At 38.9% G+C, this 25,220-nt stretch overlaps 1 protein-coding gene across 1 annotated transcript; it reads left to right on the forward strand.

The window, feature by feature from the left end:
• Positions 1–778: 778 nt before the first annotated feature.
• On the forward strand, positions 779–1,327 carry LOC140857164 (uncharacterized). Its single transcript, XM_073255683.1, has one exon. It carries the CDS (start codon positions 779–781, stop codon positions 1,325–1,327), a length of 549 nt encoding a protein of 182 aa, XP_073111784.1.
• Positions 1,328–25,220: the final 23,893 nt, after the last annotated feature.

Here is a 25,220-nt window from a genome sequence, read left to right on the forward strand (position 1 = left end):
TTATTTGGATTTAATTAAGTTCTTAATTGTGAGCCCAAGAGGATTTGATTAAGTTAAGTAGTTGGCATAATTATTATTCTAACATTATCTCTTTTTTATCTCCTGATTATCTCTAAGTATGCATGTGGAATATATAGAAAATTGAGTGGCGCATCTTTTTTTTGGAAAATTTTGGGTGCCAAATTTTTGAGGGACCAACCCCCTCTTATGTGTCATGGTATAGAGGAGAGAGAGTGGGGTCCATGCCCCATCCCTTTTTGACTAGAGATCCCTTTGTAGGGCGCCAAGAGTTGGCACCCCAACTACCTGACATATATTCTCATGATGCCTCTTGTACATACTTTAAGAGGCTGATTAATTACTATTTATATCTGATTTTATTTAGCATAAATCAAATTAAAAATATAGAAGATTCTTATGAGATAAGAATCTACTTTTTTTAAGATAATTAGGTTCCTAATATATGTCAGGGCAGTGTCTATATATAAAGGGTGGTCTTTAGGGTTTCATGGAATGAAAATTTTGATCATGGACATCGATAGAGGCAGCTAGCTCGATTTTTATTCGAAAAGATGAAAACCTAATTCACCGACCCATCTACTACACCAGTAAAGTGCTCCACAACGTCGAAGTCCGATATTCAAGAGTGGAGAAAATGATCTATGCCCTGATCATATTGGCGCAACGGCTTCGCCCTTACTTTCAGGCACACTCCATTGTGATCCTTACTGATCAACCATTAAAAGTGATCTTGCACCGTCCTGATACATTGGGACAAATGGTGAAGTGGGTAGTGAAGCTAGATGAATTCGACATACAATACAGACTACGACCGTCCATGAAGGCACAAGTTCTAACCGACTTCATCGCAGAATGCACAATAGATGACAACAAGTCAGAAGATGCAACCATAAAGGAGGCTGCAACCTCCGAGCCCGATCTAACGTCGATCTGGGTGCTACATATCGACGGAGCATCGAATGCTCAAGACAGTGGAGCTGGCCTCATTCTCACCAACTCAGAAGGGGTAGTAATCGAGTATGTCCTTCGGTTCAACTTCAAAGCTTCAAACAACCAAGTCGAATATGAAACTCTCTTAGTCAGTTTGAAAATGGCTAAGGAGCTCGAGATTGACAGTCTGAAGATCTTCACTAACTCCCAACTGATCGTGGGACAAGTCAAAGGTGAATTCGAAGCTCGGGACCCGATCATGGCAATATATCTTCAAAAGGTGAAAGACCTTGTGACGAATTTAAGATACTTCGAGATCTTCCACATACCCAGGATGAGAATGCCCGAGCCGACGCACTTTCTAGATTGGCAATGACTACTTACAGTTCGCTGGGCCGAATATTCGTGGAGTGTCTTGAGCAACCGAGAATCGACAAAAATGAAAAAGTGTTGCAGCTAATAGCTGAACCTAGTTGGATGGATCCGATCATCCGGTATCTGTCCGACGGAGTCCTCTCTGAGGACCCTGCGGAAGTAAAACGAATCTGATGGGCAGCTTCCCAGTATGTGATGATAGATGGTCATCTCTACAAAAGATCATTCTCCCTTCCCTTACTGAAGTGCCTAGGATCGATCGATGCTGATTATGCACTTAGAGAAGTACATGAAGGAATTTATGGAAGCCACTTGGGGGGCAAGTCCCTAGCCTACAAGATTTTGCGACAAGGTTACTATTGGCCCACCATGAAAAAAGATGTGGTTGACTTGGTCCGGAGGTGCGAACCATGCCAGAAGTATGCCAACGTACAACATCAACCCGCCAATCAGCTAACGTCCATTATCGCACCCTGGCCTTTCGCTCAGTAGTGGGGAATCGACATATTCGGCTCTTTCCCTCCGATGTCTGGCCAAAAAAAATTCATAGTGATCGCAATCGACTATTTCATCAAGTGGATAGAAGTCGAACCCCTGGTCCAAATCACCGAATGTAAAATGGAAGACTTCATCCAGAAATCCATCATCTACAGATTCGAACTACCCCATACCATCATCACCGACAACGGATGATAATTCGACAATCAAGACTTCAAAGAATTCTGTACGAAATTTCATATTACACATAAGCTTACATCAGTCGGGTACCCGCAATCAAACGGAGAGGTTGAGGTGACCAACCAAACAATCTTTCACGGGTTAAAGATCCGACTGAATGAGGCTAAGGGTCTTTGGGTCGAAGAGCTATATCCAGTCTTATAGACGTATCGGACAACTCCCCGTATACCGATTGGAGAGTCTCCTTTCAACTTAGCCTACGGGATAGAAGCGATGATCACACTCGAGATCGGATTACCATCGACAAGAGTTGAGCAATACAATGAACTGGACAACTTCGAGTGTTGGAGAGCCGACTTGAATCTCCTACCAGAACTCCGACGTGAAGCTCAACTTCGCATGGCCACGTATTGACAAAAGATAGCTCGGTACTATAACACCAAAGTCAAGCCGAAAGTTTTTTGATCAGGAGACTTAGTTCTGAGAAAAATAAAAATTTCAAAACCTCTAGATCAAAGAAAACTATCTCTGAACTGGAAAGGACTCTACAGGATATCAGAGACAAACAGATCGGGTGCCTATCGGCTTGAAATCTTGAAAAGTTTGGCTATTCTCCGAACATGGAACGTCGACAATCTAAAATTGTACTATCAGTGATCCTTGTACGCACTTGGAAACATAGTTCTATTCCAAAATCATAAACCAGACTTCTAATGAAGTGTCGGTCCTCGTTGTGGAGGCTGGATCATCGATGTCACGGCCTGGGGTCTGATTTTCCAAAGAAGTCAGAAACCTTCAGCCTGACCACTAACTATATCCTGATTCTCCTGCAGAACTGATCTATCTATTTCAACGGGAGGCTAGCGCCGGCCATGCAGATTTTCTCCACAAAAGCCACACCGCCCCCATAGTCAGCTTTTCGTTCAAATGGCTGGCTAATTTGTCGACTTGGTATTAACCAAGAAAGGCAAAATACCAAAACGACCAAGATCGGATTGGAATTTTACTGACATGGCCTTAGCCAGTCGAGAGATATTCGGCTTGCCACATTTATCAGGTAACACGACGTATGAACCCGATCAAGATCTGGGTAATGGATACACGACTTACTATCGTTATCCTAACTAAATACGTTGGAAACTACACGACTAGCAAACCTTACGATCTGCAGAATGGTCGGATCTACGATCTATGTTTGGAGATTACTCCACGGACGGACATCATAGACATTTCAGCAAACAAAAATTCTATATCTTGAAGAAAAATATCTTCATTCATTATCAAAAAAGAAAAGTTTAAAATTGGATCAAAGTTCGATGACAACTTTCTTTACAAAGAAAAAAAGATACACCGACTAAGCTTCGTCATCGTCTCTTTGTTCGGGAGTAGCGTCTCCAACTTGAACGATTTTGGGCTTGGTCGGTGCTTCACCCTGTGTCGGAGCGGCTTCTTCATCAGCATCATCTTCTAATCTCGGAGGGACGATGCTGCTCAGGTTAAGGTCCGTGTATAACTTTCCGACCGCATTGCGATCATCTTTATACCCGACATGGTACAAAGCGAAGCCATCTTCGAGGATCTCTTCCTTGAACTCTTCCAAATCTCGAAAATCCTCGACTGTCCGACCCAATACTTCTTTTGCCGACTCTGTTTCCACCTTTGCCAAATCAGTATCAGCTCGAGCAGATGACAATTTTTCTTTGGCCATTGCCAACCTTTCCAGGCTGGCCCAATGACGTCCATGCTCGGCTTCGAGTTCTTCAATGCACCCATCTCGCTCTCGTCGAAGCTGGTGGAGAGAATGCCTCTTGCTCTTGACCTGTGCATTAAGAGCCGAAATAGTCTCGTGGATCGATTTAAGCTCGACCCCCGAAGATGCCAAGTCATCGGTAAGTCAGAAAACCTCCTCCTGAAGTCTGGCTTCCCGCTCCATCATTGACTTGAGTTGTTCAAATGCGGCCGCCTTTTTGGCATCAGTGGCCGTCACCTTATTCTTCCACGCACCCCGAATATCGGCAAACTTTGTGTAGTCGGTCTCCAGATCGGACATGTCGTGGATCAACTGCAGACAAGGGATAAGTCAGTTAAAAAAAAATAAAGAAAATCTCAGGGAAGAGAAGAAGAGATAAAGAAAAACTAGTTCTTCCATCCATGAATGGATGATAGAAGATCGGTAATGAATGAAAGACCTTTTCGAAGGTTGAAGAACCACCATCCTCGGGCCTTCGGGCGGGGTCGGAGGATGAAAAAAACTCGAAAAAGAGAAGGGCGGGGGACGGTCGGCAACATCCGACATTATAAGATAAAGCTGATTATCAGTCAGACCGAATTCGATGCCAGCTGAGCTGGGCAGAGTCTGTAGTAATTCAAGATATTCTGAATAAATTTTGAAATCAAAAATCGAAGACCCACCTAAAGATCTTCGACGTAGAAGGCCATCTGACCCGATGGTGGGTTATTCATCTGACCATCGATCCCGGAGGCGAAAAGTTGAAACTGCTCCGGAATGCAAAACTACTCCCGGAGTCATTCAACGTTCGATCCCGAAAGTGAAGAAGCCTCCATGTCCGGACTCGATTGGGACTCATCAGTCGGATTCTCCGACTGATCTTCTCGAGAAAGAGAAACCCTAGCCATGAAAGTGACTCTAAGGGAGACAAGAACCTCGAGGAAAAGGGACTCGAAAGAAAAGTTAACCTGAGCTGGAGCAACGATCTTGGGTGTAGGGGCAACGATCCAGTAGAGTCCCAGTACCAAAGACAGGGAAAAGTGAAGATTTGGCTGAGAGCGATCCTATATATATATGATCTATCAACGGTCGAGATGAAAGCGATTGAATAAAAAATTTATCGAATGACGATACATGACAACATCTGAGCTGACCATGGATCGGACGGTTCGACGCACCTATCTCAGATTGAACCATGTCATCCCTATCCGCGTGAACATCTCCGACCCAATAGCACCCCGACACATGGCGAAAATCTACATGCCAGAATTAAATCCCACGATGCTGGTTCGCCTTCCTAATATAATAGCTAGCGCTTGCTCACCTTCCTGATACCATGCCTGACACCAAATCTTTCTGCCGATATGATGGCTCGAAAGCAACAAAATTACTGTTCGACCGTACTCCAACGAAGGTGGTGTCAGAGTCGGAATTCGATATGATAGACAACAACTCCTTTCGTCCCAGGTAATTAACCACGTGATGACGCACGCGATGATCCATCATTGGACTCGGGAGTGGGGGGGCAACTATTGGAGTAAACCGTCTGACCTCCATAAATCGATCGATCTCCAGCACACACCGACCGACGTCCGACTCTGACCCACTAAACGAACAGACGATCCTGAAAGCGATTACCGACTATATATCGGCTGAGCAGACCGATGCTACTCTCGACCGACCAACCAATATCCCTCACCGAATCAAGATCGACAGACGGTCGATATTCAGACTCTGTAGACAGTAAGCTACTTCAGCCGTCGGTATTTCAGAGCTACTAACCGACAACCGACTTTCGATGAACAGTCGGCCGACTCATTCAAATATATCATAACCGTCACGAACAGTTACTCCACTGATATCGGACGTAATCCATGGGGATTAATAACTCATTACGAGATTATCATCTCGTGATTCTACGTCGCTGAATACGGAACCATATTCAGCAGTTACGACGATCTACTCTATAAAAAAGGGGTAAGACATCAAATTTCTGTAAGCTAATCCTGATCACTGAGCTCTGTCTTCGTTCTCATTCGACTGTTACCCAATCTTCTTCTCTGATTTAAGCATCAGAGGATCTCCATCGGAGATAACTCCGATCAGTACGGACTTCATTTTGCAAGTATTCGTTTCTGACGAATAGATGATAAGGCGATTGATCGCAACAAGCACCATCATGCATCTCAACCTTGCTCGCAAGGTCTCTCCAGCCAAATTGACTCCAACATCCTCTCGAGCTTGAAAAGATCTTCATTTTCTAAGACGAGATGGATTAGAAAAAGGATTGGATCGTTCTCTTCTATTTTTTTTTCGTTTGCGCTAAGATGGCTAGATAGGCAGAAATATGCAGGAAGATGCCAAAGACTCATCAAAGATTCCGTTTGTTCTTGTTTTATTAATTATTATTTTTTCATATATTGAAGTAGTCTCTCTCTCTCTCTCTCTCTCTCTCTCTCTCTATATATATATATATATATATATATATATATATATATATATATATATATATAAAAGACAGAAAAAAAAAAAACTGATATACTGGGGTATAATATAATTCCTCGTTGAGGTGGATCCACGCGGGCGGCCGGGCATTTGTCGTCATTGGAGGGAGAGGCCGAGTGGGTGTGACGTCCCGGTTCACATGGGCGACGCGCGGTGGAGACGGCGGGATTGGAAGCGATACCTTACAAAAATGCAGTAAATTATTTATGTAATGACACGTGGGAGCTACATGAGCAATCTGCACTACCGCAGCCGTTTGTTTGTCTCTCACATGTAACGTTCCGGCAAATTAATTCTTTCACGTCACAAGATAGTGACGGGCCACCAAGTCCACCCAATAATGCATGTCCCAATACGGAACCGGGCTAAAATAATTCCTACCCTCCTTGTTTTTTTTTTAGAAAAAATTCCGACATTCTTTGTTTTTTTTTTTTTTTCTTTTTTTTTTTTCAAACGAAAGTTAGGAAAGTGAAAACGTCTGACAAATCAAAACACGTTGTGTTTACAGCAAAACCTTCTTTTGGGTGGTCTAGATGCTATAAATTAACGGTTACTAAATGACCATTACAATATCACAATAATATTTCATAGTCATGGAATCATTTACATGCCACCTGCTTGCTGTGGCGTGGATTTTTTGCCCAAAAGCAAATGGCTTAAATTGACCCACTTAGTAGCGGTGTCTTAGACCAATCAAGCTATTTCACGATCTTGTTTAACTTGATTTTTTTTTCTTTTAATATACTTAAGAAAATATGGAGATATCTGCAACAAAATGGAAAATATGGACCAGGACTCAATAGGAATTTTGACTCTAAATTGATCCACATATTACTGATTTGAAAATTGGACATGTTTAAGGCAGAATAGATAAGAATGTATCTGGTATTAGTTTTTCTAATTTTTAGTTTTAAAAATTGAAGTAAACGATTCAACTTAACTTAATAAATATGTATCATGAAACTTTTTTTTGGTTTTTCAAATTGTTTGCATAATATGAGGAGCGCTTAGCTGCAAAAATTTGTTACTTTTGAGAAAGGTTAAAAATAAAAAGGAAGGGATGGCAAAAGGTTCTTGGACATGCCGTCTCCAACGACAATATCAAGTAGTTTTCCTATATATATATATATATATATAAAAAGGGCCAATGCTATATTAGAATTAAAAGATCAACTGTTTACAGAAGGTAGGGACTAAATATCTACAGAACAGTGGCAAAAAAAAGAAATCGTACCCGCTAGACTTGCCATTTATTGAATACTCTATGATGATACTGTCACGCCCCCGATCCGAGATCGTGAATCGAGGGTCGCAGCAACCACCGCATACTCATGAAGAACTTTCTCCATAAGCATGCAAGACATCTCATCACGATATCAATGCATCACAGCGGAATAAATTCAAATAATTATTATTCAACTGTAATTCAAGTAATTAAATCAAATATCTTACATCCAATAATTTTTTTTCTACTAAAAATAAAATAATAGATCTAAATTAAATGAAGTTGACAATGCTAAATCTCGCATCTAAAAGCTCTGTCCCAACATTTCTTCCCACGCTCGAAATTAATTATCTGAATCTGAAAAATAGAAAGAAAGGTAATGAGCTAGACAGCCCAGTAAGTAACAAATATCTCAACTAGATAATTCAGATATTATATAATTTTCAAGAATAATACTGCAAATAAACATAAGAGTATATTTCACACTGATTTAATACAAATCAAATATTTTCAAATATTCACATATAATATAATCATAAATCTGATTCGATTCAAAACACTCATAACTCAACAGCATTGACTATGACCAACGTTTAACCCCCATTGGCGGGGTCCACAGAATACCAGTGCACAACCCCCACTGGCAGGGTCCATAAATACCAGCGCACAACCTCCACTGGCAGGATCCACAAACACCAGCGCACAACTCCCACTGGCAGGATCCACTGAGTACCAACGTATAATCCTCATTGACGGGGCCCACTGAAATATAGTTAGGCTGAGAGCATAAATCCGATCTATATCAAAATACTTTGTACCATAATATATATCATAATCTTTCACTAAACATGTGCATAAATCTATATACCATAACATTTCAAAAGCACTTTTCTTTCAAAACATAATTTCATAAATCATGCATAATTTCAGAGAATAATTATTTATTTTCAGAATAAATATGGAATATCTCAAGAAGATGATTCATTACTTACCTTTCACGGAGCACAGAATGAACAGATCGACTAACTTCTAGGAGATTCTTTCGTGCCTATTATCCAAAAATTATATTTTTATATTAATTTTAATTCAAAATTAAATCTAACAAATTTCAAAATCAAAATCTCACTTAAAATCAGACTCTTCGCTAAACTCGATCAAAATCATCAATGAAGCCTTCCACTTCGCTAATCCTAGAGGAATAACTTTAGAGAGAGAGAAATCCATCAAGAGAGAGAAACAATCTAGAGAGAGAAAATAGAGAGAGAAAGTCCAATTTCAGAGAGAGAAAGTCAGGGTTCAGACTGAAAGAAGAGAGAGGAGAGAGAGAAACCCTCTCTCTTATCATCATTTTTTTTTAATTTTATTTATTTATTTATTTATATATATAAGTATATATATATATATATATTTTGTTATTATTATTATTATTATATTTATTCTTTTCTTTTCTTTTCTTTTCTTTTTCTCTCTTTTTTTTTCTTCTTTTTCTTCTTTTTCTTTTCTTTTCTTTTTTTTCTTCCTTTTTTCTTCTTTTCTTTTCTTTTTCTTTTCTTTTCTTTTTCTTCTTTTCTTTTCTTTTTCTTTTCTTTTCTTTTTCTTCTTCTTCTTGGCTCTTCCCGTGCCGGAACAGGGGACCGGTGTCCCCTCTTTTGTCGGGCTGTTTAGGCCACGGCCGCCGCAGCGGAGGCCGGCGGCCGACGGGGGCCACTCCCCCGATCACGGAGGAGCGTGGCCGGCGATCGATTCCGATCGCCGGCACCAAAAAATTCAAAGAAAAGAGATCCAAAAATAGAGTCTCTTTTCCGACCGTAGATCGACGACACTCGTCGCCGGCAGCCTCAATCAAAAATACGAAAAGAAAGAGAAGGAAGAGAGGAAGGAAAGGAAAGCTCACCCCCGGCCTCCTGTGACCTCACCGGCGAGAAATCACGGCGAGAAACCAACAGTGCCCGCAGCTCTACTTTGGGAAAATCGGAGAGAAAGAGAGGGAGAAGAGGCCGATGATTGATCTCAAGAGAGAGGGGAGACCTTCTTATAGAGGGTCCTAGGATTTCGAGAGATCCTAGGACTCCTAATAGGCTTGGGTCTCGCCGGAGAAGAAGACTCCTACCGGGAGTCTTCTTCCCGATTTTTACTCTGTTTTTTTTTTTTTTGGGCTAGGTCTGTTGGACTGGGCTTTGTTTGGGCTATCACATTCTTCACCCCTAAAAAAAAATTTCGTCCTCGAAATTTTTCATACCTGTCACCATTGTATTGGAAGCTTGTGCATTCTGTAGAGTAAGCGCATTCATTCTTCCCTGATTTTTAGGAATCTGTCCACCACCCTTATGTTGTCCTTCATAAGTTCTTTGGCCAACTTGATTTTTAGTATTTAGCGGGCAGCTAGCAATTTTATGATCCTTCTGACCATATTTGAAACAAGCACCGGTATTTCAATAGCAATCCTTGTCTGCATGATTTTTGCCACATCTGGAGCACGGCTCACCATCAATCTGTTGAGTCTTATTGTCTACTGCTCCCTTAGCTGATCTGTTGATGTTTTTATTATTCTGCCCTTGTGTATCATTTGATTGTGCTCTCTTTCTTTATTTTCTTTCCCTTTTCATGCGTTCTTCATTGACTTCCCTTTCAATTATCAGTGCTTTGTTTACCACATCAGTATAAGTTGTCAATTCATATGGAACCACTTGTTTTCGAATTTCAATTCTCAGTCCCATCTCGAACTTGTGAACACGTTCTTGCTCACCATCTACTAATCTCGGAGCAAATTTTGCTAACTCTGTAAATTTTGCTTCATATTCAGTCACACTCATACCCTTTTGCTTCAAATAAATAAACTCTTGCTCTTTCTGGATCCTTATACTCCGAGAAAAATACTGATCATAGAATGCAATCCGAAACCTTTCTCAGGTAAGTATTTCGCCGTCTTATTCATGCTTGCGCTGTAGTCGCTGACACCAGTTGTATGCTTCTCCTTGTAGTAAATAAGCTGCATATCGAATCTTTTCTTCATCAAGACACTTTTGGACAGCGAAAGCCTTCTCCATCTCCATTATCCAGTTATCAGCCTCCAAAGGTTCAGTAGTCCCCTTGAAAGCTGGAGGGGCAAGCTTTTTAAATTCTGAAATGTTGTTCCGTTGTACTGGTTGCTCTCCATATTGTGGTGGTGGATGCTGATGTTGTTGTGTATCTCGTTGTATCTGCTGTTGTTCAAACATTTGCTGCTGTATTTGTTGTTGCGCTTGTACCATCCTGATTAGGGTCTGCATTAACTGAGCCATATCTGGTTCTTGACGTGCTCTCGAAGCACTCCCATTAGGATCTACGACTCCCTCCTCCTGAGGGGTGCCACTGATCAGATGGGGAGTGCTACCATCCCGTGGTTGTGATGTCTCTCTTGCAATTTCTTGAGTAATTCTTGTCATTCTACGGGGAGGCATGATAACCTTGTAGTAGTAAAATCTTATTAGATTCATTTATCTATTTGTTATGATGGGTTTATTATGATGCTCATATTCTAACGTCCCAATATTCCTAATGTTTACCCACCTACACTCATACTATGTCAAATTCTATGTGTCATAATTTATCCACTTATGCTCTGATACCATATTAATTGTCACGCCCCCGACCCGAGATCGTGAATCGAGGGTCGCGGCAACCGCCGCATACTCATGAAGAACTCTCTCCATAAGCATGCAAGGCATCTCATCACGATATCAATGCATCACAGCGGAATAAATTCAAATAATTATTATTCAACTGTAATTCAAGTAATTAAATCAAATGTCTTACATCCAATAAATTTTTTTTCATTAAAAATAAAATAATAGATCTAAATTAAATGAAGTTGACAATGCTAAATCTCGCCTCTAAAAGCTCTGTCCCAACATTTCTTCCCACGCTCGAAATTAATTATCTGAATCTGAAAAATAGAAAGAAAGGTAATGAGCTAGACAGCCCAGTAAGTAACAAATATCTCAACTAGATAATTCAGATATTATATAATTTTCAAGAATAATGCTGCAAATAAACATAAGAGTATATTTCACGCTGATTTAATACAAATCAAATATTTTCAAATATTCACATATAATATAATCATAAATCTGATTCGATTCAAAACACTCATAACTCAACAGCCTTGACTATGACCAACGTTTAACCCCCATTGGCGGGGTCCACAGAATACCAGCGCACAACCCCCACTGACAGGGTCCACAAATACCAGCGCACAACCCTCACTGACAGGGTCCACAAACACCAGCGCACAACCCCCACTGGCAGGGTCCACTGAGTACCAACGTATAATCCCCATTGGCGGGGCCCACTGAAACATAGTTAGGCTGAGAGCATAAATCCGATCTATATCAAAACACTTTGTACCATAATATATATCATAATCTTTCACTAAACATGTGCATAAATCGATATACCATAACATTTCAAAAGCACTTTTCTTTCAAAACATAATTTCATAAATCATGCATAATTTCAGAGAATAATTATTTATTTTTAGAATAAATATGAAATATCTCAAGAAGATGATTCATTACTTACCTTTCACGGAGCACAGAATAAACAGATCGACTAACTTCTAGGAGATTCTTCCGTGCCTATTATCTAAAAATTATATTTTTATATTAATTTTAATTCAAAATTAAATCTAACAAATCCCAAAATCAAAATCTCACTTAAAATCAGACTCTTCGCTAAACTCGATCAAAATCATCAATGAAGCCTTCCACTTCACTAATCCTAGAGGAATAACTTTAGAGAGAGAGAAATCCATCAAGAGAGAGAAATAATTTAGAGAGAGAAAATAGAGAGAGAAAGTTCAATTTTAGTGAGAGAAAGTCAGGGTTCAGACTGAAAGAAGAGAGAGGAGAGAGAGAAACTCTCTCTCTTATCATCATTTTTTTATTTTATTTATTTATTTATTTATTTATTTATATATATATATATATATATAAGTATATATATATATATTGTTATTATTATTATTATATTTATTCTTTTCTTTTCTTTTCTTTTTCTCTCTTTTTTTTTTCTTCTTTTTCTTTTCTTTTCTTTTCTTTTCTTCCTTTTTTCTTCTTTTCTTTTCTTTTTCTTTTCTTTTCTTTTTCTTCTTTTCTTTTCTTTTTCTTTTCTTTTCTTTTTCTTCTTCTTCCTGGCTCTTCCCGCGTCGGAACAGGGGACCGGCGTCCCCTCTTTTGCCGGGCCGTTCAGGCCACGACCGCCGCAGCGGAGGCCGCCGGCCGACGGGGGCCACTCCCCCGGTCACGAAAAATTCAAGGAAAAGAGACCCAAAAACAGAGTCTCTTTCCCGACTGTAGATCGGCGACACTCGTCGCCGGCAGCCTCAATCAAAAATACGAAAAGAAAGAGAAGGAAGAGAGGAAGGAAAGGAAAGCTCACCCCCGGCCTCCGGTGACCTCACCGACAAGAAATCACGGCAAGAAACCAACAGTGCCCGCGGCTCTACTTCGGGAAAATCGGAGAGAAAGAGAGGGAGAAGAGGCCGATGATCGATCTCAAGAGAGAGGGGAGACCTTCTTATAGAGGGTCCTAGGATTTCGAGAGATCCTAGGACTCCTAATAGGCTTGGGTCTCGCCGGAGAAGAAGACTCCTACCGGGAGTCTTCTTCCCGGTTTTTACTCTGTTTTTTTTTTTTTTTTTTGGGCTAGGTCTGCTGGGCTGGGCTTTGTTTGGGCTATATAAGATACATTGCCAAATGCTTTGGAAGTTGAGTTGCTGATGAAGTAAATATATGATCCTAACTTTGGTGAGACAAGAAATAGAGTCACAGCAGAGAGCTGAATATGAATAAGTAACAAGTATAACCACACAAATACCAACATGATGATGTAAAGAAAACAGGCATCCAATTGTATGGTTGCAGCCGTAGGATCAAAGAAAGTGAAACACAGCTAGACCGGCATGTTGGAGCAAGTAAATAGAGCACCACCAGTGAAGGAATTATAACCAGCATCTTGGAACCAGCAGTGTTGATGATTAAGAACCAGTTGAACAAAGATCCAGCAACATCTTGGAAAGTGAAGTAATAACGAGGAATAAAGAACTTGATAAAAGAATAAGCCAGAGAATGCAGTTGACAGCAAATAGATTAGCATAACACCGATAAATCTGATCCCCCTAAAGTTCTTGTACATGTGAATCATATATTGAAGTCTAGTAGAGCAATATGTCTGATCTCCCTGAAGTTCTCGTACATGAGAGTCACATCTTGAAGTTTCCATAGAGCAAAGTTATGCAACATAACCAAACAGTAATCCTAGCTTGCAAGTAATAAGATAGCACTGTATAACATATAGTCTTTACAGATAAAAAAAAGCAGCATGGAGTCCCAGCATATAAACGTAAGAAACCTGTCCCGCCGAAGTATAAGCTGAGAGCCCCTGATAAATAGAGGTAAGATTGCTATGCACTTTGTTAATATGAGAAGGATAGAATAGGAGAGAGATATAACCATAAGGAATGCCATTGAGATAGAAAAATGAGAAATCAGAGATAGATAGGCAAGGAAACCAAAGTATAGAGAGTTCAAATGGACAATAGGAAGCCAAGAGAAAAGCAAGATAAGAAGAAAAGAAGATGAGGAAGGAAGGAAATAATGAATAGGGACATAGTAAGCAATAACAAGTAGTATTTCACTAATATGCAGGGAAACAAGATCATAAAAACAACAGCAGTATCAAACAAGCCCCAAGATTTTTATAAAATTTGACAGATCTACGAATATGCCTGCCAGTTTGCTGACACGAATATTCAATAGGTTTGGGCGATGTGCAGATAGGCCGGCCATTATAAATTGTTCTTGGCCAGTTTAGTCTGCCCTCTTTTTATTGTGGTGCCTCCCGTGCATCGCTAAATTTCCCCTGTTGCAAACATACGATTCCACATATATTTCATCCCATCTTAATTTCTTTTTTCCTTTTCTGATGCAATCTATTCTTTGTCAATTAATTTTTTCTATGTACTATGGCCATCATTAAATTAACATAAAAAATGCTTAAATAACTCAAATTAATCACTCATAAAGCCATGCATGTTCTTATTGCTCCCTTTGAATTGATATCGTGAAGTGTGCTATTTAATAAAGCAAGGTGATTGGAGCAAGATAATTGAGTGACATTTTTTGAGTGATTTTTCTAAGTTAACACAGCCCTGACTTTTCTAAATGATTGGTGACCTAAATGGTATCACTATAGTGATCTTAGATCTCCAACAATTCTCATCCTAGACTTATCTGATCCTCCATAATTTAACATTACCATGTTTGGCATTCTAAATTCCAGTGTTTAAAGATCATCAGATATCCACGATTAACTTTTTTGGTATGCTATAATAATCTATGATCATTATCATGTAATATCAAAACTATCCCAATCCTTGATAGAACATGTTTTCATAAAATGACAGTTATGAAAATAATTTTTTTTTTCCATTGGACTGGTATTTTTGTCCTTAAATATCAGGCCCGATATTATTGCCCAGGGATGATCTTGGAAATTAGTCCTCAAAGATGGGTTTAATATCACTAAGTTTCATAATTCTTGTGCACTGAGCTCTACGGCTTCCAATTTGTTTAAAATTTTTTTGGGTAGTGAAGTGCTTTGTAGATAACGCAGTCGGCTTAACTTTGTAGAAGTCCTAGCACAACAACAAAGGCAGGCAATTTGATTCTCATGGACCTACCAGTGGATGAAGACAGCGTTTGTTCCCGAGCAATGCTGATCAAGTTCTGGTATTGTTTATATTTGAAAGGTTGTAAAATAAAAAAAGAGGGTATATCGTATTAGATTTTTTTTTTTTTTTTTTGAGTCCAAGTAGATTAATTGTAACGCCCCAACTATGAGAGAGGTAAAGTCTTTTGTGTGCTACAATTGAAAAGAAAAGATCCCTTGGCTCTTTGACTTGGGCGCCACATCAATTAGATGGAGTAACACCTTAGTATTTATTGTCATAAATTTATTCCGGTATTTTATCATAGATCGACAGTTATAAGGTAACTATTATAATACTAAAATAATGTTTTATAGTCAGGGAATCATTTACCAGCAACCTGTTTGTTGTAACACAGATTTTCGCTCAAAAGCAAGTGGGCTTTAATTGACCTGATTAATCAAGGTTAGATAGTGATATATTACACTAATGAAGCTATTTTCGATCAAGTTTAGCTTGCTTTTTTATTTATATTTAAGAAAATGTGAAGTTATATGCGCCAGAAAGGAAACTAGGAAGTTGGACTCCACAGGAATTTGGAAGTGAAATTGATCCACATGTTACTCATTAAAATTTCGCCATGTTTAATGCAGAATAGATAAGGGCTTGTTGTGTGGCTTTATCTAATTCCTAGTTCGATCCAAAAATAGAAGGAAAAAAATCTGTTGGGACAAATAGATTTGCATAATTTTTAATCCAAACATATGATCTTTCAGAAGATTTCATTCTATGATGTAGAACCTAATTTATTGCCTATAGATCTTATCGGCCCCTAAAATCAACTGGCAAGGGATTCATTTATGAAAATATGCAAAAAAGAAAAATGTTATTAAAAGTGAAAAATGATATTTCTACCTATGAGGCTACCTAATCCCTCTTGATTTGAATAAATGAAATCATCCTGGAAAGGGATTATCTACTATTAAGGGTATATTTTAATGGTTGGGCTAAAAATCTCATTGTATTCATGAATTGGACCGGTGCACTTAGTTAAATAATAAAATTATAAGTCAGATTAGGCCTGATTTTAGAGGGCCGGCCCAAAGAAAAAGATCTGCTGGATTTTTAAGTTGCTCTACATAATAATTTTGATCTTGAAAATTTTTTTGTGCACTGCGCGTGGTAATTGACTCACGCATGGGATCGAACAGCATGCAAATTTTTTTTTTTTTTTTTTTACTGACCTTGTATGTAAGTCAATCATCATGTGCGATGCGTGCATTCTGCACCCGGTGCACAAAGAATTTTTCTTTTGATCTTCTTAAACATCTGCTTCAATCAGATTTTCTAAAGACAACGCTGGCCGGAAACTGTTATTGGGCCATCAACTTTTTGGGCACCCAAATGAAATTGAACAAATCCTATTCATCTACAAGTCAGAGAGGGTTCAAGCTTTAATAGACAATGGACTCATGTAAGACATGATATAAATCAAGTAGAGAACTTGATGGGATCAAAATCTCAAGAAAGTATGATTGTTTATAAGTTAAAATTTATTTTACACTCTCGTAACTCTTCCTTAATACCATAAAACTTGAAATACAGGGAGCAGTATAAAACAGTGTAGTGTACACTTGGTGAACTATGATCACATCCAGATTTCGATTAGACTGATTTTATGAAATTCAACTTTATATTCTAATATTATGATGAGGTCACATGAGGTCTTGATCAGTTAAAAAGTATTCAATAGATCCAAACTGTGACCCTAAATGCTGAATCAATCTATAACGAGTAAATCAAATGAAAAAACAGAGGGGTAGAATGTTAAAGTAAGCTATATATCATATCTTGGATAGTCAGACAGTATTTGTGTTAAGGATGGCAATGCTCAATCCATTTAACTCGTCTAACTAGATTCAACTTGTTACATATCAAATTAGATTACCTATTGAATAAAATGAACATATTCTGGTTTGGATTTTTGGCCTACTTAATAAAAGGATCAAGTTCGGGTTAAAATTTTTTTGACTTATGCTGCATTGCAATCCATTTTTTTGTCAAATGCCACTAGATTACCATCTCTAATTTGGATGATTTAATTGGGCTCACAAAAATCAAACACAAATAAAAAATATTGCACCGTCACATGGGTGGATAAAAAGACTTCACAACCAATAACGAAACATACCATGGCATTAACCACATAACCCCGATCCTCGGCACATATGCTCATTCTTGAAAAGATCATCCATCCTTTAATTACCCATGTTTGTCCTCAATTAAATCGCAATCCGGAGTGTTTTGGGCCAATTGTCGAGGATCTTAGGTCCCTCTTCAGACTCAACCCTCCATTGCACAACAAAACCTGGAGTATTTTATCCCTGATCAATTCACCGAGCTGGGGCGTTCTATTTTTGAATAGGAACAGGACTGGATCTTAATTTTTCACCTCTAAGAATTCAAGGCATGGATTGCTGTGCCATGAGATTGCCGTGTATGGATCTTTCCTTATAGACTATGTTTGATTGCAAGGACAGCCATGCAATGTATTTTTAGATAGTATTTGGATATCTAAATTTTATTTTTGAAATAGGAATGTGAATTCTCATAGAATTGCTATTCATCCTTGTTATTTCAGATTTCTGTTTAATTGAAAATCTAGTATTCTATCTTTATTCCAATACAATTAATGCAATGTTATTCCAACTGATGTTCAATATGACCTAGATGGTGTTCAATATAATCTAGAATTACCAATTTCATGGTCCACCATGGAATTGGTATTCTAGAATTAGGGAGTATTGCGGTCAATCCCCTGTTACGTCTGTTGTCGGTGAAGAGTACCTACAAAATGAAGTCCACACTGATCGAAATTTTGTCTGACAGGGATCCTCCGACGCTTAAGATAGTGGAGAGTGGTGAACAGTAGATGAATATTCAAAGAGGTAGAGTTTCAGCTCTCCAGAGACCTTACCAAGTACTGTTCGTTTACCTCCTTTTATAGACAAGTAGTTGGTAACCGTCTGTAATGGTTAGACATGTGATCCCGCTTGTTCTGCTATTATGTGATCGTGGGATAGGTGGTTATACCTATTACTGATCATGTTCTGGCCATTATGCGCTTTTTGCGCTGACAGTTTTTGGTAAGCTGACTATATGTCGGTAATCAGAATATATCATATGTCGATCGTATGTCGGCAGTTGTGGAAATCCGAATGACCATCGACTGGCAACTCTGATATGCCGATGGTCATCGATCTGAAATCAGTCGGATTGTTATAGTTGGAGTTTGTTGATGGCTGAGGTAGCCGACTGTTGGTCGGCAAGTCGATTGATAGTCTACAGTTTGTGCTTATGAGGTCGATTGAGAGTCGGAATCAGGGAGTCGGCTGAATTGTCCCAACAGTTGCCCCCCACTCTCAAGTTCAAGGTAGTTTGACGTATGGATTGTCACGTGGTCTGGCACGTTGGACGAAGGGAGTTGTCACATGTTGTCTTGAGTCCCGATTCGACTGCAGACATTAATGATTTTTTGAAATGCGAAGGATCTCCAGCCGTTTTGTCATTTCGATAACTGTGAGATCATCATTGAGGTGTCGCTTCGAGAAGATAATTTGACATCCGACGAATCCGGATGATTTGATTCTGACTAGTAGATTTCAGCCACGTGTCCAGATGCCATTGACTCTACGCTATTCACGCGTATAGTGGTGAGGTAACGTGATCTAAGAGTAGGTGCATTGAACCATCCGATCAATGGTCAGTTTTGATGTAGCCACATATCAAAATCCGGGAGAGCCCTAATTTGAATTTCATCCGGACCATTGAGGGGTCATATATATATAAAGTCACTTTTTTGGATTTTCTACTTTTGCATTCCTCATTTTCCTCTATAACAGAAGGTTCTGTCCCTAGGTGCTGAGAGCTTTCCCCGTTCACATCATTTTCTAGTTCTCCAGGTCAAGTTCTTGTTTCTCTTCTAGGTTTTTTTCTTCTCTTCTTCTTCTAGGTTCTTTCATTTTCAATGGCAAGTAGGGGTAAGAAGGCAAAGGCCTCAACTTCTCGAGATAGTCAGTTGGAGAATCCGATTGGCGATTCTCCTTTGGATCCGAAGAAGGAGATTTCTTCCTTGTTAAGATCCAATATCGATCGGCTTCAAAAACAGTACTGTATCTTGGAGCAATATCAGCTCTTTGCCTCTGGTTCAGATGGTCGGGTGAACTCTCCTTCTCCGAATCAGGTTGCCTTTTATGTCGAGGACCTTTGGGCTAGTCTTCGATTTTTGATTTCGGAGTTCATCTGGAATCTTCTTGATTATTATCAACTTTGTCTCACTCAGCTAGCCCCGAACTCTATTCGACTGATTATCAGCTTTGCTCTGTTGTATCGTCTTATCCCAACCAACCCTCGCCCTTCTCTTTTTCAGGCTTTCTTTATTCTTCGTCCTCATCTTAAGGCCAAAGATTGGTGGTTTTTCAACCCAAGAAATGATCTTTCTTTCATTTTCGGTCTTCCATCGTTCATTCATTGATGGAAGAATCAATTTTTCTTCGTTTCTTCTTCATCTCCTTAGGGCTTTCCTTCATGCTGGGGTGACCCGAGAATTGGCCCCAATGAGCATAGTCGAGTTGACATCATCGATTGAGAAGACTTTCTCTTACTTAAAGATATAGAAGTTTCAGTGCAACGAGAGCTGATGACAGAGCAGGCTCTCTATGATGTCGGACTTAGTTCGATAACTTCTTTAGGTATAGCATGATCGGTCGCTTTATTTTTTGTTTGCTTCTGAATTTTGTATTGAACTTTGTCTTTTGATTGCAGCCACGTGGACGACAGCATGAGTTTCAACTACCGATATCCATTTACATGTTTCTAAGAAAAGAGCAGCGATTGATGCTGGACCATCTTGACCGTCAAAGAGAATTCAGGGTGCGTCTGGGTTGGTACTGGTGAGGGAGTCCGACATCCCATCGGTCATGGCTCCCGACATCGAGCCGGTTATAGCATTGTCGGCTTCGACAATGCTACCTCCAATTGAAGTGCCGTCAGTCAGAGTTGAGACGACAAGAGATGAAGACGCCGCACCAGAATTATTGATGGCTCCATCAGTTAGAGTTCGGGCCGATTCTACAGTCGTGACTGAACCAGAACTATCTGCTGCTGCACAAGCTATTCCTCAAGCGGAGCGATCTCGAGCATAGTCGAGCATCGATTTTATGATGGTTTCAAGCGAACGACTGTCGACTGCAGAGCGGAGAAAGGTGCCGGCTACCTCTACTGACAATGGGTCACCGACGGGTCTCCCCACTCTTTTCAATATCCGAATCCCAGTCGGTGAGTTGGCCTTGGCCAATCTATCATTGGCCAGATGACTTATCGAAGCTGTACTTCTCCCAACTGACAGGGAGAATAGGAGAGATCGAATAGTGTCTGAAATATTTTTTTTATTTTATCCGACAATGCTTGGGGTGAGTTAATGAAGCTTTTTTTTGATCCAACTTGACTTATCCTTTTTCTTTTCAGTGGGCACATGATATGCACATTCTAGAAAGTGGATATCAAAAAATCATCGAGCTTCGTTGGACGTGGATGGATAAGGCGGCAATCACCAACGTCGATAAAATTGCTGTTGTTGAACAACTTCAGATGACAATCGAATGGGAGAAGATGCTCCAAGAAGAGATCTCCCACGCGACGATCGAACTGCAGTCCTCCAGAGCTGAATCAGAGTTGGCTTCATAGAACATCATGTCTCTTGAATCCTGGATCAAAAGCAAGAAGCATTCCATCAGTCAGCTCCAGAGAGAGAGAGATAGATGCATAGAGGAGCTTGAAGCAGAGCACGGAAGGCATCGGGCCACCATGGAGAGGTTGGCACTGTCCGATGCAGAGTCGGCCTGCACCAAGAAAGAAGCTGAGTTGGCGAAAGGTGCTTTGAGTCTGGCCATTAAGAATTTTAAAGATTCACAAGAATTTAAGGATGAAATTCTCGAGAACAGATTCGCCTCCTATTGCATTGGATACGAGGACGGCAGAGATGCAGTCAAAAAATTATATCCGAATCTAGATCTGAGCAGCATCATCCCCCTTAGTTCAGAAGAAGAGGTTGCTGAGGAGACCACCGTGCTGACTGAAGAAGATGCACCGACTGCACCAGAACTTGCTCCAACCACCAAAGTTATACCAGAGTAAGGTGAAGAAGAAGTTGACTTGTGACCGGTATAATACTTTTTTCTTTTTCTTTTTGTAATTGGACAATAAGTCTAATTTTGTAATCGAATCTTGGGTCTAATTTTATAATCTCTTTTTGAATGAATGAAAAATTTTTTTCTAAGGAATCTTTTTTTACACTTGTACTGTCAATGTCATTGAATAACAGTCGAATTTTTGATCATTCATCGATGAATTGAATGTTGACCAATAGTCGTAGTAGAGTTTGTCTGCTAGTCGGATGTCAGTCGATTTAGCTTGTATACTTTAGGTATTTGATAGATGGTGATAAACCGAATATCTTTCGACTGACCGTAGTCAAGTCGGTATATTTTTCACTCGATCGGGGTTGAGTCGGTGTAATATTTCACTTAGCTAAAGCTAAGTCAGTATGAGTAGTCATTCGACTTAAGTCAGTTTTTACAATAAAAAAATCAAGATATAGTCAGTAAGCTGATTTTTACAGTGAAAAATCAAGATACAGTCGGTAAAAAATTGATTGATTATTTATCGATCTAATATCATTTTGTAGATAACTTGTAGTTGATTGAAACTTTTATGATTCTGAATTTTAATGTTTCATTCCGAATATCATACATGTGAATAACTTTATTAATAGTATATCTTCAAATTATTGACATTCTAAGTCCGAAGAATAGTCATTCCATCGAGAGTTTCTAGTCGATATGTATTTGGTCGAAGTGTCTCGATTACTCTGTAGGGTCTTTTCCAATTTGAAGATAATTATTTTTGATCTAGAGACTTTGAAATTTTTACTTTTCTTAGGATCAGATCTCCTGAACGAAAGACCTTCGGCTTGACTTTTGTATTGTAGTATCGGACTATTCTTTGTAGATATGCTGCCATCCAAACTTGAGCTTGCTATCGGACTTCTGAAAGTAAGTCTAGGATGGTTCTCCGATATTTAGAATTGCTCGACTCATTATACTGTTCCACTTTTGTTGATGGTAACCGATCTCAAGTGGAATCATCGTCTTCATTCCATAGGCTAGGTTGAATGACAATTCTCTTATCGGTATACGAGGAGTTATCCGATATGTCCATAAGATTGGATATAATTCTTCCATCAAGAGATCTTTAGCTTTATTCAGTCTGATCTTGAGATCATGTAAGATTGCTCAGTTTGTTACTTCCACTTTATTGTTGGATTGTGAATGGCTGACTGATGTGAGCTTGTGCGTAATATAAAATTTCACATAAAATTTTTTAAAATTTTGATTATCGAATTATCGATCATTGTCGGTGAAGATGGTATGTGGTAGACTGAACCTGTAAATAATTGATTTCTGAATGAAGTTTTCCATCTTACTTTCAGTGATTTGTGCTAATGATTCAGCTTCTACCCATTTGATGAAGTAATCAATGGCAATTACTATAAATTTTCTCTGACCGAATGCCAGAGGGAAAGGATCAAGTATATCGATTCTCCATTGTGCGAAGGATCATGGTGCAACAATTGATATCAGCTGGCTGGCCAATTGATTTGTATGTTAGCATACTTCTGACATGGTTCATATCTTCAGACAAATTCAGTTGCATCTTTCTTCCTGGTGGGCTAATAATATCCTTGTCGTAAAATTTTATAAGTCAAAGATTTGCCCTCCAAGTGATTTTCACAAATCTCTTCATGAACTTCTCAGAGTGCATAGTCGGCATCCGTTGGTCTCAAGTACTTTAGTAAAGAAAGTGAGAATGATCTTTTATAAAGTTGTCCATTCATTAAAATATATTGCGAGGCCATCCATCATAGTTGTTTGACTTCTGAAGGATTAATAGGTAGAATTTTATCATTAAAATACTGGATGATCGGATCCATCCAGCTTGGCTCGTCATTGATTATAGCACTTCTTCGACTTTATCAATGCTTGGTTATTTAAGACATTCGATGAATGTCCGATCCAGCGAGTTGAATGAAGTGATTGTGAGTCGAAAAAGTACATCAGCTCGAATATTCTCAATTCTTGAAATGTGAGAGATCTCAAAATATTTCAGAGTTGATGTAAGATCTTTCACTTTCTCAAGATACTTCATCATAATGGGGTCTCGAACTTTAAACTCATCCTTAACTTGTCTGGTAATCAACTGTGAGTCAGTGAAGACCTTCAAGTTGTCAATGTCAAGTTTTTTGTAATCTTCAACCTGCTAGGAGAGCTTCATACTCAGTTTGATTATTTGAAGTTTTAAAATTAAACCAAAGGACATATTCAGTTACAATCCCTTCGAAATTAGTAAAGATAAGACTGGCTCCACTGTCTTGTGCGTTGGATGCTCCATCAATATATAGCACCCACACCGACGCTAAGTTAGCCTCAAGCATTTCAACTTACTTTAATTTATTATCGAATCCATCCTCAGGATTATTGTCAAATATGGTACACTCGGCGATAAAATCGATCAAAACTTGTGCCTTCATTAACGATCGTGGGTGATATTGAATATCAAACTCATTGAGTTTTATTGTCCATTTCATCATTCAATCTGAAGTATTAGGTCGGTATAGAATTACTTTCAATGGATGATCTGTCAAGACGACTATAGGATGTGCTTGAAAGTACGGATGAAGTCACTGTGATGATATGATTAGAGTGTAGATCATCTTCTCCGCTCTTAAATATCTTATTCAGTATTATGAAGCACCTTACTGGTGTAATAAATTGATCGTTGAATCTAATTTTCATCCTCTTGGACGAATATCGAACTAATTGCTTCTGTTGAAGTCACCAGATAGAGATACAAAATTTTTTTCACTTTCAATTTTGTAAGTAATGGTGGAGATGCCAGATATCTTTTTAGATTTTCAAAGAATTATCGACACTCATCTGATCATGAAAATTTTTTTGCTTGTCTCAAGATCTTGAAGAAGGATAAACATCTTTCTGTTGATCTTGAGATGAATCGACTGAGTACGGCGATCCTTCCATTAAGTTGTTGTACCTCTTTCTTGGAGCTTGGATACTTCATATTGATGATAGTCTTTATTTTTTCAGGATTAGCTTCAATTCTTCATTGTGACACAAAAAATCCAAAAAAATTTTTGGAAGTTATTTCGAATGCATACTTAGTCAGATTCAATTTCATCTGATGTCGTCGAAGTATGTCGAAGGCTTCTTTCAAGTTTCGAACATGATTAGAAGTTTGAAAGATTTTCATCAGTATATCATCAATGTAAACTTTCATGTTTCGTCCAATTTGTGCTTTGAATAGTTTATTAACTAGTCGTTGATAAGTAGCTACGGTATTTTTTAAAATGAATGGCATTACTTTATAACAGTAGATGGCTTTGTCAGTTATGAAGACAGTATATTCTTAATCTTTGGGTACCATCCAAATCTGATTATAGCCTGCAAAGGTATCTATAAAATTCAAAAGTCGATGTCCCAAAGTCGCATCAACTAATTGGTCGATCTTTGATAAGAAAAAACTGTCCTTTGGATAAGCTTCGTTTAAATTTGTGTAGTCAATGCAGATTCTTCATTTTTCATTGACTTTTCTCACTAGCACTACATTGGCAAACCAATCGAAATAATTAGCTTCTCTGATGAAGCCAGTTGCAAGGAGTTTATCGACTTATTCGTTGATGACCTTCTGCCTTTCAGGAGCAAAAGATCTTTTTTTTTATCTCACCGGTCTAACTTTAGGATCAATGTTCAACTGGTGGGTTATTACTTTCAAAAAAATTTCTGACATATCAGTTGTCGACCAACCAAAAATGTCGGTGTTTGTTCTTAGTAGATTCACTAGTGTTGCCGCTTCGGATCAGACAATTGCGATCCAATTTGGACTGTCTTCTCTGGATATTCTTTTTTTAATAGGATAGAAATCAGTTGCTTGGCTGG

The sequence above is a fragment of the Elaeis guineensis genome, chromosome 1 (genome assembly GCF_000442705.2).
Source record: "Elaeis guineensis isolate ETL-2024a chromosome 1, EG11, whole genome shotgun sequence".
NCBI lineage: Eukaryota > Viridiplantae > Streptophyta > Magnoliopsida > Arecales > Arecaceae > Elaeis > Elaeis guineensis.

What these genes read in the sequence shown, in the direction of transcription:
- LOC140857164 (XM_073255683.1), top strand. Translation starts at nt 779, where the DNA reads ATGGTGAAGTGGGTAGTGAAGCTAGATGAATTCGACATACAATACAGA.